Source organism: Megascapheus bottae, chromosome 3 (genome assembly GCF_031878675.1).
Source record: "Megascapheus bottae isolate mThoBot1 chromosome 3, mThoBot2.hap1, whole genome shotgun sequence".
In the NCBI taxonomy this organism is placed as follows: domain Eukaryota; kingdom Metazoa; phylum Chordata; class Mammalia; order Rodentia; family Geomyidae; genus Megascapheus; species Megascapheus bottae.
The window spans coordinates 48,547,150-48,568,017 of record NC_143511.1 but is presented as its reverse complement, the minus strand read 5'-3'; the positions used below and the strand labels follow the sequence as shown (position 1 = coordinate 48,568,017).

The following is a 20,868-nucleotide window of genomic DNA, read 5'->3' as shown; positions in this document are numbered from 1 at the left end:
TCCAAGGACAGTGCTCAAGCCCTGAGCCCAAGCCCAGGACTGGCAAAAGAAAACCAAAGAGTTCATAAGGTCCAAACTCCTTTCTTTCTTTTTTTTTTTAACCATTTTTTTATTGTAATTAGTAAAAGGGTTACATGATATTTGCCAGATAGAAGGTGCATTAATTCACATACATTGATACCCTTTCACATGTCTTGGTACCCATTTCCCTCCCCCCCACACACCCCCCACCCGTCTTGGTTTTCCCCCCTTCCCTATCAAATTTCAAATATCCAAATACAAATAAATTCAATATATCAGATAACAAAGTGAGATACTATACCAATATGAGATAACCAAGGGACAGCAAAGGAGATGAGAGACAAGGTAGTACATTAAGGACAACAATCATTCATTATATGGCTTTTGTTTCAATATCCTGGAGGTCCTTTCAATTAGCTTCACATTATATGGCCTTATGTATCAAGATTTTGCTCTATTGCAAATCTCTGCTAGGAGAGCCCAAGGTTTCTACTGATTATGACGAATGAGGGAAACCATTGAGCCTAAGTTCCTTTGAGTCTGGCTTACTTCACTTAATATGATTTTTTCTAAGTCTTTCCATTTCCTAACAAATGGGGCGATGTCATTCTTTCTGACAGCAGCATAGAATTCCATTGTGTACAAATACCACAACTTGTTGATCCACTCATCAACTGAGGGACATCTAGGTTGGTTCCATATCTTTGCTATGGTGAATAGTGCTGCAATGAACATTGTTGTGCTAGTGGGTTTAGTATGTCCTTGTTTCTGGATGGTTGGGTAAATTGCTGGGTCATAGGGGAGCTCTATGTTTAGCCTTTTGAGGCACTGCCACACTGCTTTCCATAGTGGTTGAACGAGTTTGCACTCCCACCAACAGTGTAGTAGTGATCCCTCCTGGCCACATCCCCTCCAGCATCTGTTGTCATTCGCCAAACTCCTTTCTTGGTAACATTGTAATGTTTCTGACTGCTTCTTTCACCCTCCCTCCCTCCCTCCCTCCCTCCCTCCCTCCCTCCCTCCCTCCCCTCCTCCTCCTCCTCCTCCTCCTCCTCCTCCTCCTCCTCCTCCTCCTCCTCCTTCTTCTTCTTCTTCTTCTTCTCTCTCTCTCTCTCTCTCTCTCTCTCTCTCTCTCTCTCTCTCTCTCTCTCTCTCTCTTTCTCTCTCTCCCCCCCCCCTCTCTTTTTGCCAGTCCTGGGCTTGAACTCAGGGTGGGCCTGAGCACTGTCCTTGGACTTTCTCAGGGTTAGAGCTCTACCACTTGAGCCTCAGCACCACTTCCAGCTTTTTTCTATGTATGTGTACCAAGGAATTGAACCCCCGTCTTCTTGCATGCTAGGCCAGCACTCTACCACTAGGCCAAACTCCCTGTCTCTGCCTGTTTCTCTTATCAGTAATTAGACAATGTGCCTTCCTTGGAGGTTTGTTTGATATGAGACCTAATGGACATATATTTGTGTGGTGCTTGATATTGAAAGTTGCAGCTTAAATACCTAGTGTGGTAGACATTAGATAGGACCACATAAATAAGTTGCAGTCCTCAGTAAAATTCAGGAGTATAAAACAGAATCCAGGAGTGGTAGCACATACTTGTAGTACTAACACAGCAGGCATGTAGCAGGATTTTGAGTTTGAGGCTAGCCTAGGTTACCTAACAAGATTATCACAAAATGTCTTCTTGTTTTTTTAATATAAGAGGGGACATCAGTCCAAAAAGATTGGAGCCACTGTTAGAAAGAAAACTAAGCTGGATGCTGGTGTCTTGTGCCACTAGCTAGCTACTCAGGAGGTTGAGATCTAGGGATCGTGGTCCAAAGCCAGCCCCAAGGGGAAAGGCCTTGAAACTCTTATCTCCAATGAAACACCAGAAAACAGAAAGTGTGACTGTGACTGAAAGTGATAGAAGAAGGCTAGTCTTGGGCAAAAAGAGCTCAGAAACAGTGCTCAGGTGCAGAGTTCAAGCCCCAAGAACAACACCAAAAAAGAAGAAAAAAAAACTATTCCCAATTAAAACTACTTGTAATTTTTTCTTTTCTTTTTTTTTTTTTTTTTTTTTTTTTTTTTTGGTGAGTTGTAGGGATTGGATTTTGAGCCTGGGTGCTGTCCCTGAGCTTTGCAGCTCAAACCTACCGCTTACCCTGGACCCTCAGCCCCACTTCCTGTTTTCTAGTGATTAATTGGAGATTAATTGGACTCTCAGGTTCTTTAGTGCCTGGGCTGGCTTTGAACCTCAATCCTCAGATGTCAGCCTCCTGAGTAGCTAGGATTACAGGCATGAGCCACTATGCTCGGCTTTGTAATATGTTTTCATCATGCAGAATTTAAAAAATATTTATTGACTTATTTTAGATTTAAACATACACATTATATCATTTGTGTATACATGAAAAGCAAAATATAAGCAAAATTATATTTATTGTATTCCCATAAATTCTTCACATTTGTATTCAGAATTCCCAACTTGTGTCTGTTGATAATTGTGTTCTACACCCTTGTCTTCTCTGTCCTAGTTACCAAGACTGAAAAGTCAGAAGTTTATCAGTTGGCTCCTATTTCTATTTCTTAAGAAGTTTCCAATAATTCCAAAAAAGAAATATACTCTTTACCTGACTTATGTACCCCTCTGTATATCAGCTTTATAGTAACAACAAAAATATTCCAAGTGGCACTGTGGCTCAAAAGCTAGAGATCTAGCCTTGAGCTGAAGAGCTCAGGGACAGCAGTCAAGCCCAGAATTCAAGCCCCATGACCAACAAAAAATAAGTAAATAAATATAAATATTCCAGTGTTACTTTCTTGCAAGCTACTTGCTGCATGTTTTGGAGCTAGTACTTTCTTGATGTTACATAAAGATTCTGAAGGAAGGTTTTCAGGCAATTGCATGCTTCTTAAATTATTTATTGAGAGGACCATGAAGATTATAGTAACTGAATCATCCCACAAAAATTAATCAGTTTGTACAAATGACCCTATGACACAATGCCACCACGCCAGTGAAATCATGAACCATCACCCATTGTAAATGCATCCAAATCACAAAGATGTGACCTGAAACAATTTTAGCAACAATGACATGTGAATTTCCCTGGAAAGTAATATGTCCTCTCACTCAATCTTGCTGAGGGAGCCACCTACCACAAACTTATTGTCAGTATCAGTTCTAGCTCCAAATCCAAATCCTTCTCTCTTGGGAAGAAAGAGATCCTATCCCATTCCCTCCCCCACTTCTTATTCATACTAGAAACCCAATTAGTATGAGCTGACTAACAAAGGAAAGACATAAAAGTTGTATTAATTTCACATATGCATGGGGAACCATCACAAGAACACAAAGCCTGAAACAATGGCTGAAGCATGATGTTTTTATACGTTTTAGACAAATGACTTTGTGCAGGAATGACAAGATAAATCTATATCTCTGGAGTAGGTAGCAAGTTTTAGGGATGTTACTGGGAGATATACAAAGGTAGAGGGATGTAGAAGACTAGAAAACAAGGGTTATAGAATTTGTTCAAGCTGGGCAAGGTGGCTCATGTCTGTAACCCTAGCTACTCAGGAGGCTGAGATCTGAGGATCGAGGTTCAAAGCCAGCTCAGGCACAAAAAGACCTGAGACTCTTATCTCCAATTAACCTCTAGAAAATGGGAAGTGGGGCGTGGCTCAAGGGTAGGGTGGTAGCCTTGAGCCGAAGAGCTCAGGGTCAGTGCCCAGGCCAGTTCAAGCCCCATGACCCACAGAAAAAAAAAAAATTTGCTCAAGGTGGACACAGTGACTCATGCCTTTAATCCTAGCTACTTAGATGGCTGATATCTGAGGCTCAAGGTTCAAAACCAGCCCAGGCACAAAAGGACCTGAGACTCTTATCTCCAATTAACCACCAGAAAACCAGAAGTAGTGCTATGGTTTGAGGGGTAGGGCGGTAGCCTTGAGTGAATTGCTGAGGGACAGTGCCCAGGCCCAGAGTTCAAGCCTCATGACCAAAAAAAAAAAAAAAAATTGTTCAAATTCACTGAAGCCCAAATTATGAGTCTCCAGTAATCACAGCTATTTTCTAGCCCCAGATTAGGAAGGACACACATCCCTCCCACCAGAAAGTCTTTTTTTTTTTTTTTTTTTGGCATGGCAGTTCTGAGATGCAAATCCAGGGACTAGAGTATACTATGCAAGTGTTCTGTCATCCCAAAATAATTTCTAGTTTGCTGCATGTAGAAAAAGACCAGTCAAATAATCATTTTGGAAGTGATTTCAGCTCAAAATAATCAATATACCAATTCAGCACATTGTGCCTTAACTCCTTCACGGCTTAATTTATTTCTCATTACTGCAAGGATCATGTTCCAGCTAGCAGGCTATGGGTGGCTGGAAGGTAAAAATTAGATTCCTCCAAGACAGTGGTGTTGGGCTATTTGTGACTGGTAAAAATGTTCTGAGATTAATACTTTCAATAATTAATCATTAAACATCAGAGCTTGTCATTAAGAAACTGATTTGGAAATTGATTTTTATTAATATGTTATATTCATAGGATGCCTTAGCAACTATTCTTAATGGTTTAATATGAAATTCTGATAGCTTCTGTCAATGTGGGTGGGGAGAGCGGAAGTGCAGCAGGGAAAAAGCAAAGCCCAGCTGTGTTCTAATGTAGAGTCTTTGCTTATGGTATCTTTGGTCTAAATATTAGTCACTAATACAGATCCATGATAGAGCAGGTTTTGAGAACAGCCCTTTCAAGGATGTCTGAACACACATATTTCCTCTTATTATCACAATATTTACTTGCTCTATTATCTGATGGTAAATAAAATATCCCGCTCAGCTGGTTCCACAAGTGGAAATTATCAAGTCATAAAGTTATCTTTACATAAACAAAAATTTCAGGCACTTGACTACATTAAGGAACAAGTGACTGATCAGGAGTGTTGTTTTCAGACCTTTCCTCTTTGGCTGGGACTTTTTTCCCCAGTCCTGTGGCTTGAACTCGGGACCTGGGCACTGTCCCTGAGCTTCTTTTGCTCCAGGATAGTACTCTACCACTTGGGCCACCGCACCACCTCTGGCTTTTTCTGCTTATGTGGTACTGAGGAATCAAACCCAGGGCTTCATGCATGCTAGGCAAGCACTCTACCACTAAGCCACAGTCCCAGCCGTGGATTGGGATTTTCTGTGCTCCTCTTCTTTGAGGCCCACTGTTTAGACCAGTGATTTTCATCGGCAGACCAGCAGTCACCTGGGTACTTCACAATTCAAACTGGTCCTCAACCCTAGACCTACCGCAGGAGGGTAGACTGGAATGTTGTTACCTGATTTAACAAGCGTTCGGGTGCTCACGTTTGAGTAACACTCTCTAACATCTCCTTCAAACAGGTATTTACCAGCTAAACACTGTAACCTCAGTAAGGTGCCAACCGTTCACTGGGTCAGGAGCCCAATGCTTGTTTGCCACAGGCTCTTGGTATCCACTTACTGCCTTTGCCAGTAGGCCTCTGCAAGTGCCTTCCTCCTTTCTTTAATCTACCCTAGAAAACCACAATGTCAGGACTGGGTAGATGAATAAATACAAGTGGATTTTGATTAGAAGCCTGATCCTTTGCCTATGATTGAAGGGCATGGAATTAGTTATGCTTTGTCTGCTGCTTCTATACGGACAGGCATTATTTTATTAACTGTAGCTTGAAAAATGTAACAAGCAGCCAGGCGTGGTGATCACACCTGTAATCCTAACTACTCAAGAGGTTGAGATGTGAGGATCGCTGTTCTGAGCCAGCCTGGGCACTGAAGTCCATGAGACTCTTATCTCCAATTAACCACTAGAAAAACGGAAGTGGCGCTGTGGCTCAAGGATAGGGCTGCGGCCTTGAACGGAAGAGCTCAGAGACAGTGCCCAGGCTCAGGGGAGGGGCAATAGCCTTGTGCTGAAGAGCTCAGGGTTAGCGCCCAGGCCCAAAGTTCAAGTCCCACGACCAACCAAAAAAAAAAAAGTAACAAGCATTTTGAGACAAGAGTCTCACTCTACAGCTTAGGCTGGCCTCAAACTGCGACCCTGCTGCCTCAGTTTCCCCAGTTCTGAGTTTATCGGCTTGTTCCACCTCACCTGGAATTAACAAATATTTTTAATTTTTTTTATGGTCATGGGGCTTGAAATCAGCCAGGCTTGAACCCTCTCCCTGAGCTCGTCAGCTCAAGGCTACAGCCCTACCCTTGAGCCAAGCCCCACTTCTGGTTATCTAGAGGTTAATTGGAGATAATAGTCTCAGGTCCTTTTGTGCCTGGGCTGGTTTTGAACCTTGATCCTCTTATCTTAGCCTACTGAGTAGCTAGGATTACAGGTGTGAGCCACCACACCCAGCCCCCTGTTTATCTAAGAACTTTTTTTTTTGCATTACTTTCACCTATATTGTCAACAGCTTTAGTTATGAGGTCATGTTGTAATTTAAACTGTCTGTTAAGATCTTTGAACCACTTGGAAGTGATTTTTTTTTTTACAGAGTAGAAAAATAGGGATCTAGTTTGTCTTCTACATACAGATGTTGTTTTTCTAACACTATGTGTTGGAGAGACCATCTTTTCTCCGATATAAGTTGTGACATTTTTACCAAAGGCCATGTATATTATGCCTCAATAAACCTCAAAATAAACAAAAAATGGAGAACTATACTTTAGACATACAGACTGAAATATAGATGAAATATAGTATCTGAGATTTAGAATGGAATAATGGAGGAGGATGTTGGTTTGAGGTATGGATGGAAGAACTGTGGATGGAAGAACTCCATATAGATGACTGTTGAAATTAGGATGAGGAACAATACTCTGTAGTAGATGCTTAAAATGTTCTGTCATGGGATGAATTCATGGCTCAGTTGGTAGAGCCCTAGCCAATGAACAAAGCATCAGATACTTTTGCCCCCCAATCTCCATTGTGTGTGTGTGTGTGTGTGTGTGTGTTAGTCATGAGGCTTGAACACTGGCCTGGGCACTGTCCCTGAACTCTTTTGTTCAAGGCTAGTGATCTACCATTTGAGCCATACCGCCACTTCTGGCTTTTTGGTGGTTAATTGGAGATGAGACTTATGGACTTTCTTCCCTAGGGCTGGCTTTAAATTGTGATCCTCATGTATCAGCCTCCTGTGTAGCCAGAATCACAGACATGAGCCACAGGCACCCAGTTCCCTCTTAAATTATTTAAGAAGCAAAGGGTATATGAAGTTATCCCCCAAGATGCCAGGTAGCTGAGGACAGCAGAAATTCAATTTGGTATCAGTTCTGGTTGGACTTGTGGTTGTTACCTGTATGCTTCATTCCAGACAGACTGGCATTCAGAGATCATCCCTGACTGAGGAAGCCCTCAGTAAACAGCACCTGGAAAAGGGCAGGGGCACCGTCTGTAAAAAGGGCCCTGAAACCAGAGAGACTTTGGTAAACAAGCAGACTATCAGCAACCTGGGTGGGTCCCAGTGATTCAGTGTCCTCTGACTCTCTGGAACCAGGAAGTTAAAAAGGTCGGGCACTGGTTGGTGCCTCTATCACCAATCCATATATGCTCTTGAGGATGGGCTGTGAGAAAGTTGGCATCAACACCTCAGAAACTTCCTGTCTTATCTATTCTTCAAGCTTCTTCATTTTGCCTTTTCCAGGGCTTGTGAAAAACCAAGAAATACCCCCAAGGAATTGGAGGGGTACTGGAGAAAGATGGAGGTCAGATTTGGGTAAAATATAACTAAGAGGACATTTGATAGATAGAAACAGATAGAGCAAGAGGAAATTCCTTAGCATAGAAGATTGTGAGGCAAATTTAAGCCTAAATAAAGTGATCTTGATTAGAAGTAGTTAATAAAATTCGATCCTAAAGAATATAGGAAGGGATAGAATTGTAAACTCATGCTCTTTCAATTTCCATGGAAAGAGGGTATGACATGTAATTGTCTGTTATTGTAGCATTCTCTCCATCTTCAGTAGACTGCCCACTTAACTATCTTTCCCCAAAGCCAACTGCATTCAAATGACTGCCTTGGAACACACTGTGTACGTGACCCTAGGGTTACAGTCCTTGATCCAGGAGCTAGTCTTGGCCCAAGCTGACTAGGCATAATGCCCTGCTTGGAATTTGGGATCAGAATCCAGCTCTTCTCATTCCTTCTGGCTGCCTAATGAAATGGAGATGCAAACTTGGTCATTCTTGTGGCCTGTTCTGCCAGCTGGATGGAAGAATGTTCAGAGGTGGTTCACAATGACAGAGCTTAATAATTGACTCAAAGAGAGCTTTAGACAAGAGAACATCCAGATAGGAAAGAATCCCTGGCTCCAGCTATGCCTGGCAATCCAATTCCATACAAAGGTGCCCGCGACACCACAGAACTTTAATAGTATAGGTACATTTTTACTTAATGTAGTTTGAGTTGTGTTTCATCACTTAAATGTCCTAACACGAGTCTATGGAAAGAAAGAGGGGAACGTGGGATGTATGTATATATAAACACCAGGACATAGTTGAAGGATGAGGGAAGATGAAGCAATCCACATTTCTAAAGAAAGGGAAAAGAACACTATCTACTGGAAATATGCATGAGTATGAGACTGGAGCCTTGAAAACAGAGGAAAACAATGGAACCAGTGAGGTCATCTTTTTGTGTTAAATTATTTTTTGTTGTTGTTGTGGTTCATAGAACTTGAACTCAGGACTGTGGCACTATCCCTAAGGGTTTTTGTTTGCTTGCTTGTTTTTATTGTTGTTGCTCAAGGCTAACACTCTACCACTTTGAGACACAGCTCCAGCTCCCTTCTGATTTTTGAGTGGTTAATTGGAGATAGGAGTTTCACAAGGACTTTTTCCCTTATGCTGGCTTTAAACCATAATCTTCAGATATCAGCCTCCTGAGTAACTGGAATTATAAGCTTGAGCCCTGGGCACCCAGCTTTATCTTTTTTTTTTTTTTTTTTTGGTCCTGGGCTTGAACTCTGGGCCTGGGTGTTGTACCTGAGCTCTTCAGCTCAAGGGTGCCTCTGTACCCTGGAGCCACAGCCCCACTTCCCATTTTACCATGATTAATCGGAGATAAGAGTCTCTAGGCTTTGTATTGCCTGGGCTGGCTTTGAAACTTGATTCTCAGATCTCAGCCTCTAAGTAGCTAGGATTCCAGGTGTGAGCCACCACACAGGCTCCAGCTTTATCTTTTTAAAAAAGGAAGAATTTGAAATACATCTTGTATGTTCAGATAGGGGGCAGTCATTTTCAGGAAATCTCCAGGAAAGGAAGAAAGGAATGAGTAAGGTAAGGGAAAAAAATGTGGACTTATTATGTCTGGGTAATTTCCCTTATATAATAGATATTAACAATCCATTAGAAAAGAATAGAAAATAGAAACAAAAAATATATGAAAAGCTCCTTAACTCCCCCAGGAAGATACCTATTAATTAAAACTACATTGAAGGATGGGGCTGGGAGTTTAGCCTAGTGCTTGCCTAGCATGCACGAAGACCCTGGTTTGATTCCTTGGTACCACATACTTAGAAAAAGCCGGAAGTAGTGCTGAGGCTCAAGTGGTAGAGCTCTAGCCTTGAGAAAAATCCAAGGACAGTGCTCAGGCCCTGAGCTTAAGCCCAGGACTGGCAAAAAAAAAAAAAAAAAAAAAAAAAAACAACAAAAAAAACTACATCGAAGGATTTATTTCTCTTAAGAGACTGATAAAAATCCCAAAAGTTTATTTATACTTGCCAAGACAAGAACAGCAAGAATTCCCACATATTGCAAATGCGGTATAAATTGGAACAAACCTACAGACAGCAATTTCACAGACTACTAAAATTACAATTCATGAACACTTTAATGTGGTAATTCTTCTCCTAGAAATTACATTTAGGGCAGGGAATGTGACTTAATGGTAGAGTGCTTGCCTAGCAGGTATGAAGCCCTGGGTTCAATTCCTTAGCACCACATCATAGAAAAAAGCAGGCGGGGCCGGGAGTTTGGCCTAGTGGTTAAAGTGCTTGCCTAGCATGCATGAAGACCCGGGTTCGATTCCTCAGTACCACATACATAGAAAAAAGCCGGAAGTGGTGCTGAGGCTCAAGTGGTAGAGCTCTAGCCTTGAGAAAGTCCAAGGACAGTGCTCAGGCCCTGAGCTCAAGCACAGGACTGGCAAAAAAAAAAAGAAAAAAGCAGGAGGTGGTGCTATGGCTCAAAGGGGTAAAGTGCTAGCCTTTTACAAAGGAAGTTCAGGAACAGTGCCCAGGATCTGAGTTTGAGCTCCAGAACTGGAAAAAAAAAATGCACTCATAACCTCAGAAATGGGAAATGACATATGCAGGGTTATTCACATAGCTGCAGCTTTTCTGTGTAAAAACAAATAACTAGAAATGACCTAAGTGTCTATTGGAGGGAGCTACTAAAAGCAACAGCAAGCTCATATGTTCTCCTTAATAGGCTGTAAATGGAAAAACTACAAGAGAAAGCAATATATATATATATATATATATATGATGTCTATATACAAGAAAGCAGAGTAGAAAGATTTATATCAACAGAAATTTCTGAATATATAAATAAGCTAATAATACTAGATAATTGTGCAGAAGTGGAAACAAGATCATCTTAGTTTTTAAAGTTTGAAGGATAGTCACAAAAAGAGGAAAGAATAAAAGTGGAAAGAGTGGAAGTAACAATTTTTTTTAGCCAGTCCTGGGGCTTGAACTTAGGGCCTGAGCACTGTCCTTGGGCTTTCTCAAGGGTAGCGTTTTACCACTTTAGCCATAGCACCATTTCCCCATTCTTTTTTCTGTGTATGTGGTACCCAGTAATTGAACCTAGGGCTTTGTGCATATTGAAAAACTAGAAAATCAGTCACAGTCTCAATGAACTCAAGAAAGAGCTTGAGCCCAAGAGTTTGGCCTAGTGGTAGAGTGCTTGCCTAGTATGCATGAAGACCTGGGTTTGATTCCTTGGTAACACATACATAGAAAAAAGCCAGAGGTGGTAGAGCTCTAGCCTTGAGAAAGCCCAAGGACAGTGCTCAGGCCCTGAGTATAAGCCCCAGGACAGGCAAGAAAGAAAGAAAGAAAGAAAGAAAGAAAGAAAGAAAGAAAGAAAGAAAGAAAGAAAGAAAGAAAGAAAGAAAGAAAGGAAACTGCATAGTACCTAGGAGCAGCTGGCAGCAGAGTCATTAAAATACCATACCACTCACAGGGTTCTAAAGGCATTGCCACTCACTGGAGTAGAAGGGAGTTGAGAAGCTTTGTCTGAATATGCCAGCTGATGGCTGTGATGTGTGACTGGAATGGACTATCTTGAAATGTCCTGAATATGCCTAAAGAGACATTCAGGTGACTGACTATCTGTCAGGTACTTTCTGTGGTGGAAATATTGATTTGAATTGATATAGTGAAATCGCTGAAGAAAAGTTAGATGTCTTTTGTGAAGTTTGGGACTCTTACATTATTGAGAAGGAAATCAATGATGCCTTTGAGAGAGAAAGAAATATGGCTGCCTTATACTTTGAAAGCATATGTGTACTCTACCACGAGTCCATATGCCTGGCCCAATCTTTTTTTTTTCTTCTTCTTTACACTAGAGGAGGGTGGTTGCTCATAAAAACTATGATAGCCCAAACAGGTTTTTGGACCAGGATAGGGTTTTGAAGATTGGAAATATTTCAGTACAGTTTTAGACTGGTGGAAAATGATCCAGACATTTATTTTCATGTTATATTATTGTGCCTTTTAAATTCATCCGTTATAACTTCCTTGTTTCTTTTTCCACTGGATAAAACATTTGCAAACAAAAACTTACTTTTCATCTCTGTATTTCCTTCCCCTAACCCTAGTGTTGACATAGTAAGTAGCTGCTCACTTGTGGAGTGACTGCATTGAAGACTTGTCCCCAAGCTTGTCCAGCGTCTAAATGAATCCACAACTTCTCAATGTTAAGTTCAAGATTCTTTCTCCACCCTGCAGCCAGGGAACCTGGGCTATAGTCTTCAGGGGAAAATGCTCAGCCACTGCACAGCTTAAACTATGAAGATGGAGAAGGAGAGTGCCTCTGAGATCAAGGCTAGAGTTCTACCACTTGAACCATAGCACTACTTCCAGCCTTTGCTGTTTATCTGGTACTGAGGAATTGAACCTAGGGCTACAAGCATGCTAAATAAGTACTCTACCACTAAGCCACATCTGTAGCCCAGTTTTTTTTTTTCCACTTTGAAAAATTCAGAACCTTCAACCCTGCCCCCCCCCCCCATAATACAAGTCCAGTCAGAGAAACTGGAGTGATGAAGGTGATGGTGGTGATGATAGCTAACATCCATTGAGAATCTATGATATCCCAAGAACTGTTTAGCTTTCTTCATTGAGTGCTCATAGGAAGAAAGAATTACTTTCATTCAGAGACATAGAAACTGAGGCAAGGAGAGAGAAACAAGTCACGCTGATACAGCAACTTGATCAGGTGATGGAATAAAAAGAACAGAGTCATCCGTATACTTTTGTCATCCATGTAAGAAATCCATTATAATTCTTGTTTCTGGAAATCATTTTCAGATACAATGCCAAGTTTTCCTAGCTTCATTTCTTTGGCTGAACTTCCCTTCACAAACACAGAGTGGCATGTTATAAAATTAGTTTTCCTTTGCTTATAAGTAGAAATTATCCTTAAAATTAGTTATTTTTGTGTCTAAAATAAGTTTTCCTTGTGTCTCCTTGACCTGAAGTAGAAAGGAGATAGCATACTGAAACACAGGAATTCACTTCCTCCCTTACTAATTCTCTTCCTTATGTAATCACTATCTCTCTTTGAAGGACATCCCTATTTCCCTAAGCACTTGAAAAATTCATATAATTACCACTGAATATCCTTACTGACAATGTAATTAAAAGGATGAATTGGAAGCAATTTTCTGATTGGTTTTAGGATTACTCTTAGAATTGCTAAATGCAGAAAAATGTTCTATTAATCAGGAATCTTAGGGCTGACTCTGCCTTCAGGCTGAACTATGTTCCCCCCAAAATTTACATGAAATGTTAACCCTACTACCTCAGAATCTGACTGTACTTGGACACCGAAACTTAGAAGAGATAATTAAGTTACAAGGGGAGGGGATATAATAGTATGCATGATGCCCTGGATCGGATCAGTTCCTAGTAACACCACAAGAAAACCCAACAAACCAAAAGTTACTAACAATACACATTAATCCAGTACAACTAGTGTCTTTATGAAAAAGGAGATTAGGCCACAGATCACCAACAAAATGACCCAGGGAGGAAACAGACACCTAACTACAAGACAAAGAGAGAGGAGTCAGAAACCAATCCTGATGATATCTCCAATCATGGACTTAGAGCCTCCAGAATTGTGAGAAAATAAATGTTTTTTTTTAATTGTTGTTAAGCCCATGCAATCTGGTGTAATTTATTTATTTATTTTTGTCAGTTGTGGGGCTTGAACTCTGGACCTGGGCACTGTTTCTGAGCTCTTCAGTTCAAGGCTAGCTCTCTATCACTTGAGCCATAGCACCACTTCTGGTTTTCTGGGGATTAATGGAGATAAGAGTCTCATGGACTTTTATGCCTGGGCTGACTTTTGAATTCCAATCCTCAGAACCTGAGTAGCTAGAATTACAGGCTTGAGCCATGGGTGCACGGCATTTTTTTTTTTTTTTTGTCAGTTCTTGGTCTCTGGGCACTGTGCTCTACCGCTTTGTACCACATCTCCACTTTGAGCTTTCCTGGGGTGATCCTTAGATCTCAGCCGCCTAAAGTAGCTAGGATTGCAGGCATGAGCCATCTACCTTGGCCCAGTTATTTCTAATGGCAGCTCTAACAACTAATACAGGCACTTGGGCTACCTCTCACTATGTCAAGTACTATGCCTCGGAACCTGATAGAGTCAACAGCCTACTGTCTGTCTCCACTCTGACATCTCTCACATCCAGTCAACATTCTAGTCCCCATCTCTCTATTTCTACATTCTATTAGAACGCTTTATTCATTCCAGCTCCTAAACCTTTTTTTCTTCCTTTCTTCTTTCCTTCCTTCCTTTCTTTTTGATGATACAGGGGCTTGAACTCAGGGCCTGGCCACTGTTCTTGAGCTTCTCTGTGATCAAGGCTAGAGCTCTACTACTTGGGCCACAGCACCTCTTCCAGCCTTTTCTGTTTATGTGGTACTGAGGAATCAAACTCTGGGCTTCCTGCATGCTAGGCAAGCACTCTACCACTAAGCGCTCTCTCTCTCTCTTTCCATTCCCAGGGCTTAAACTCAGAGCCTGTGCACTGTCCTTGGGCTTTCTCAAGGCTAGAGCTCTATCACTTGAGTCACAGCACCACTTCTGGATTTTTCTATGTATGTGGTACCAAGGAACTGAACCCTGGTCTTCGTGCATGCTAGGCAAGCACTCTTACCACCAGGCCAAACTCCTAGCCCTCTCTTTTTTTCTGTATTGAGGATCAAACCCAGGTCTTTGCACTAGCTAGGCAAGTGCTTTGTCACTGAGCTACATCCCAGCCCTCCAAATTTTTTTTTTAAATTTATTCAGGACCTCCACCTCACCAGTCCCCCCACCAAAAAAAAAACAAAAAACAAAACAGGAAGAGAATGAAACACTTCACAAAATCTGCAATTTGTGATTTTCTCTCTTTCTCTCTCAAGCTCTTCATATCCATAGGATCTGCATCTCTGGATTCAGCTACCTCAGATATCTCAAAACCAGAAATGATTATTGAACATACATAGCCTTCTTATTATCATTCTCTGAACAATACAGCTATTATTTACCTATCACTTACACTGTGATAGGTATTAGGAGTATCTGCAGGGCTCCTGCAACTAATCTCCTTTTCAGATACTGTGGGCAACTGTATATACTTTTTCCCTCCCTGAATCACTTGAAAGTAAATGGCAGCCATGATATTTCAACTTTAAATTCTTAGCATGCATTTACTGACAATAAAGATATTCTACCTTGATAACCTGAGTAAAAAATCTTACATTTGACTGGGAGTTTGGCCTAGTGGTAGAGTGCTTGCCTAGCATGCACAAAGACCCGGGTTCGATTCCTTGGTACCACATACATAGAAAAAGCCAGAAGTGGTGCTGAGGCTCAAGTGGTAGAGCTCTAGCCTTGAGAAAGTCCAAGGACAGTGCTCAGGCCCTGAGCTTAAGCCCAGGACTGGCAAAAATAAATAATAATAATAAAAAAGGTCAATACCTTACTGCATAGATTGATGCTGAAATGTTGCTTCCCACAGTCAAGTGGTGATATGGCTCAAAGTGATAGAGAAGTGGCCTAGAGTGGAAAAAGCCAAGCAAGAACTGGAGGCTCTGAGTTTAAGACTGTCAGACAAAGAAAAACCAAAAAAGAAAAAAAAATCTACCATAAGAATAAAGGAAGAGGTTGGATGTGGTGGTTCACGCCTGTAATCCTAGCTACTCAGGAGGCTGAGATCTGAGGATCAAGGTTCAAAGCCAACCTGGCACAAAAGGACCTGAGACTCTTATCTCCAGTTAACCTCTGGAAAAAGGGAAGTGGGGCTGGGGTCTAGGGGAGGGTGGTAGGTAGCATTGAGCTGAAGTGCTCAGGGACAACACCCAGGCCCAGGGTAGGGTGGTAGCCTTGAGCAGAATAGCTCAGGGACAGTCCAGGCAGAGTACAAGCCCCATGATACACACACATACACACAGAATAAAGGAAGAAAAGCTGGGTATTGTGGCTCACACTTGTAATCCTAGCTACTGGGGAGGCTGAGATCTGAGGATTGAGGTTCAAAGCCAGCCCAGGCACTAAAAAGTTTGTGCGACTCTTAGCTCCAATTAATCACCAGAAAACTGGAAGTGGCCCAGTGGCTCAAGGGGTATAGGGTGGTAGCCTTGAGCTGAAGCGCTCAGGGACAATGCCCAGGCCCATAGTTCAAGTACCACAACTGAAAACAAAAACAACAACAAAAAAAAAAAAAAGAGAGAGAGAGAGAAGAAAAAGGCCCTATCTAAGTTCAAAGAGCAATATCTTCAAGAAGAACAATGGAGAAACTGGTAGGCGTGGGGACTGAAGGTGTGGAGGGCTTGCCTTGGAAGCTGGGGACCATTCCTAGGCTCATTCTCCAGTTCTGAAGGGAAACGTGGTAGTGTTGGGAACAGTTCTTAAAGAACTCAGAGTTACATATTTAATCAGCGCAGGACACAAACTTTGATAAGATCCTGGATATAAGAATAAATTAAAGAGCCTTTTTTTGGGGGGGGGGCAGTCCTGGGTTTGGGCTCAGGGCCTGAGCACTGTCCTTGATTTTTTTTCTCAAGGCTAGAGTTCTACCACTTGAGCCACAGCACCACTTCTGGCTTTTCTATGTATATGGTACTAAGGAGTCAAACCCGGGTTCTCATGCATGCTAGATAAAGCACTCTAGCGCGACGAAGGCCCGGCACGCGAAGAACAGGCAGGAGAAAGCTGACCGATCCTGCGGCGCCGCCCAACGCTCAACTCCGCAAACAACCTGGACCAGCCACGGCTAGATAGACCCGCCCCCAGGAAGTACCGCCCCTCATACGTTCACTTCCGCTGTCCCAAGTGCTTCCCAATCTCGCGAGAACTGAAAGCGCTATGTGATCTCCGGTAAGCGGAAGTCAGGCCTCTTTTCCGTGGCGCCTCCTGGGCGAGCAGCTGCTTCAACATGAAGGTAGGAGGCGGTACCGTAGACTTACGAAGTTGTATCTAGCCTTAGAAAACACTCTTGCTGAGGTCCTGGTCCTCTGGGACCCCGGATCTGGGTGGGAGAAGGTGTGAGGCAGGATAAAACTCTGTTTTCTGGGACCCGGCCTCCTGGAGGAGAGCGGATGGCGGGCGATTGCGGCCAGACCGCCGGGCTGGCTGGAAGTGCCATGGCGGCGCCCTCATGCCCAGTGGGGACTGACGCGGGCTTAGGGCCTGCCTGGTGTGCGGCAGGCCCTGGTGCGCCTCTTGGCTTAGACTGGTGCCTCGCTCCGGGACGGTGAAGGATTGCAGCGGAGCGGAGTCCCTCTGGGGTTGGAGACTAGCGTCCGCCCTGCCCTGCTCAGGTCTTCCTTTACTGGGCTGCCGGTAAAGTCGGCGTCTCCCGTTTTCTGGTTTGTGTGGAAGACCTTTTGCAATGCTTTTACCGTTTGGTGGGGTTCTACAGTTACCCACGTGAGTGGCTTCTAAGCGATTTTTCTCTCTTAAAACCTTAGCTGAATATCTCCTTCCCAGCCACTGGCTGTCAGAAACTCATCGAAGTGGACGATGAACGCAAACTTCGTACTTTCTATGAGAAGCGTATGGCCACAGAGGTTGCCGCTGATGCTCTGGGTGAAGAATGGAAGGTAAAAAAAAATTTAGGTCTCGAATTATTGCAATCATGGCAGTGAGAAAGGACACGGCTAGTTATTTGGATATTAAATTCTGGGTTCTAGAAGTTACTTCCAAGTGTCAGTTGAATTAAGCTGGAAAATTAACATAAATTAGTGTTTTCTACAAAATCCATCCTGTAAATGCAACTAGGTGTAAATTAGTTTTGTTCATTAGTAAGTTCATTTCTTAGACATTTTGTTGTAGAGCTTTCTCTTATAAAAAAAACATAGATGAAAAATGTAGTATGAAAGGCATTTGCTAGTTATACCTAGCAAATTGGAAATGAAAACAATTTTGTGCTTCATGTTACATTTGAGGCATGCAAGAACTTTCAGGTTGGTTTTAATGAACTGTATATTGTGTTTAATAAATTTGAATAGAAACTGTCGTTTTATACTCATGCAGGGCTATGTGGTCCGAATCAGTGGTGGGAACGACAAACAAGGTTTTCCCATGAAGCAAGGTGTCTTGACTCATGGTCGAGTTCGCTTGCTACTGAGCAAAGGGCATTCCTGTTACAGACCAAGAAGAACTGGAGAGAGAAAGCGTAAATCTGTTCGGGGTTGCATTGTGGATGCCAATCTGAGTGTTCTCAACTTGGTTATTGTTAAAAAAGGTAAGTCATCACAAAGTCCAATTTTCATTCACATTGACTTTCTGTGTAGTCTATGCACATTGGCCAGTGGGCTTTTACTATGGTACTTAAAACTCAACATAAATGCATATTTACGACTCCCAGTTATAAGATATTGAACAATTTGTCTAATTGTTCCCTCTAAGGAGAAAAAGATATCCCTGGACTGACAGATACCACTGTACCACGCCGTCTGGGACCCAAAAGGGCTAGCAGAATCCGCAAACTTTTCAATCTCTCTAAAGAAGACGATGTCCGCCAATATGTTGTTCGAAAACCATTGAACAAAGAAGGTAAATGGAATTTTGCAATTTGGGGTTGTGTAGTATTTGGTCAGATTTTGTACACACTATTAACCCGGGAATGAGTTTAGGTAACTTAGCAATTTTAAGTTCACACTGCCTATTGGCTTAGGAATGCCAGGGAGGAATGAAAAATGAAGGTGCTTGTATTTTTGCTGTAAGGTTTTCATATCAAGGATCTACATTAGTGCCTTGGGATAGTTAAAAACAAATGCAATGCTTTAATCTGCAATTCAGAAACTGTTGGTTACTAGTTTAGCAAAACCTGAAAATGAGATATTACAAAAATGCTGTACCATAATAAAGGGTGCAAAGGGCGTGTGGGTGGGGGGAGGGTTGTTTCTTGCCTGTCCTGGGACTTGAGAACTTGGGCCTGAACTCTATACCTGAGCTGCTTTAAGGAAAAAAAAAAGGTTCAGTACTAGTGCTCTACTAATTGAGCCCCAGCCTCATCTCTGGTCTTGCATAGTTTGTTGGTGCTGAGTCTCAGACTTTTTCTGCCTGGTCTGTTTTCAAATCTAAGTCTTCAGATTTCAGCTTTCTCGAGTAGCTAGGATTACAGACAAGAGCTACCAATGCCCAGCTCTATGTTTTTATCATTTTAAGAGCATATGTAATTATGCAACATTCTCCTAACCAGAGGCAGGAGGGTCCAAACTAGTGATGCATAATGGTGATTTTCTGTAGAGAAATGTTTTCACTACATAGGATATGTACATGTTGGTGTCAGTTTGGCTTTCAGGCATTTTATGACATACTTTTTAAGCATGTTCTTGTCAAGATATTTAGGCATCTATGTAGTACAAGTATATAAAGTTCTGACTTTAAAATGCTTATAATTCAAGAAATGGAGCTGGCAAATATCTGGCAGTTTCCCCATATTGCTTCTCTAGAAATTAAGCAGTCTATATATGGTTAGCAAATTGTGTAGTTTATGGATTTTTTAAGATGGATCATGCTATTTGGGATAGTGGAACTGACAGAACCTGGGTATTATATGTGCCACCATGTCCAGCTTCCCTCTGGAGACTGGCTAGGAACCACAAACCTTCTAGTCTTAAAAAAAAATTGATGTAGCTTCACATGACAAGACATAGGAGGCCACTGCCTGCAGCTATAGCTTGAGAAAAGAGATTTTGCTGTCCCGGCCAGTATCAAACTCAGCCTTCCAATAATTAGCCTCCTGAAGAACTAGGCTTGAGCCACTGGATATCTAACTTAGCATAGGCCTGGGCCACAGCTACACTTCCACCATTTGGGGTCATTAGATATAAGTCTTGGGAACTTTACTGCCTGGGCTGGCCTCAAACTGCAATCCTCAGATCTGCTGAGAAGCTAGGATTACAGATGTGAGCCATTGGTGCCCAACTTTAGTTTTGTTTGCTCAAATTGACATAATCTGTCAGGAAATTCAGGTATAAATAGTAATATCAAGTACTCATTGCAGTTTTGTTTTTTGGTGGGTCATGAGGCTTGAATTCTGGGCCTGGGTGTTGTCCCTGGGGCCACAGTCCCAGTTTTCTAGTGATTAATTGGATATAAGAGTCTCAACTTTAGTGCTTGGGCTGGCTTTGAACCTGATCCTCAGATGTCAGCCTCCTGAGAAGCTAGGATTGCAGACGTGAGCAGCCATACTTAGCTTGCTTTGCAATTTTGATATACCACACTTAATCATGTAGTGGCACTGGAAAATAATTGTGCTATGTTTTATATTTATAGCTTAAATTCAGGATTTCTCTGTTTTCTTGCTTGCATTACAATAAGTATTCACTGCTTACTTAAAGCAAATACCTCCATATCCTGTACCTTGTTGGTTATAATAGATGTTGACGTCAATGCACAAAGTTGCTGTATGTTTGTTTGTGTGTGTGTTAGAGCGGTGCCCTGAAACTGCATTCCAGTACAGTACATTACTGAGAATTTTGATTGGGTCATGTTAATTTTTAGGTAAAAAACCCAGGAACAAAGCACCCAAGATTCAGCGTCTTGTTACTCCACGTGTCCTGCAACACAAACGCCGCCGCATTGCTCTGAAGAAACAACGTACAAAGAAGAACAAGGAGGAGGCTGCAGAATATGCTAAGCTTTTGGCTAAGAGAATGAAGGTAAATCTAAGATAATTATGGATGAGGTACAGCAGAACTGGCTTTGGGTTTGTGCTTCTCATAGGTAAGAGCCTTAATTGTGTGTCTTTTTGTTTAGGAAGCCAAAGAGAAACGTCAGGAACAGATTGCCAAGAGGCGAAGGCTGTCTTCTCTGAGAGCTTCTACTTCCAAGTCTGAGTCCAGTCAAAAATAAGAGTCTTTAAGAGTAATGAATAAATAAGACTTTTAATTGTCTCTTTAATTTACCTTATTTAATGGGATAAATGGAGGAATATGAGTCACTGAAAATAGATCACAGGTAATGCGATAGCAGACAAAAGTATTTAAAAGCAAAACTCTCGGGTTGGGATGCTGTAACAGAAGTAGCTTGGACGAAAGGGGGTTTTGGAGTAGAATTTATGATTTTTTTTTTTTGGTTGTGGGGCTTGAGCTTAGGGCCTGGGTTTGTTCCTGAGCATT

General features: G+C 42.0%; 1 protein-coding gene across 1 annotated transcript; it reads left to right on the top strand.

Annotated features, from left to right (window-relative positions):
* The first annotated feature begins 16,588 nt into the window (after positions 1-16,588).
* Rps6 (ribosomal protein S6) lies at positions 16,589-20,643 on the top strand. The gene is made up of 6 exons (XM_090330044.1): positions 16,589-16,679; positions 17,209-17,340; positions 17,774-17,984; positions 18,149-18,295; positions 20,252-20,409; positions 20,507-20,643. Exons 1-6 carry the CDS (start codon positions 16,674-16,676, stop codon positions 20,600-20,602), a joined length of 750 nt encoding a protein of 249 aa, XP_090186170.1. The 5' UTR covers positions 16,589-16,673; the 3' UTR covers positions 20,603-20,643.
* Positions 20,644-20,868: the final 225 nt, after the last annotated feature.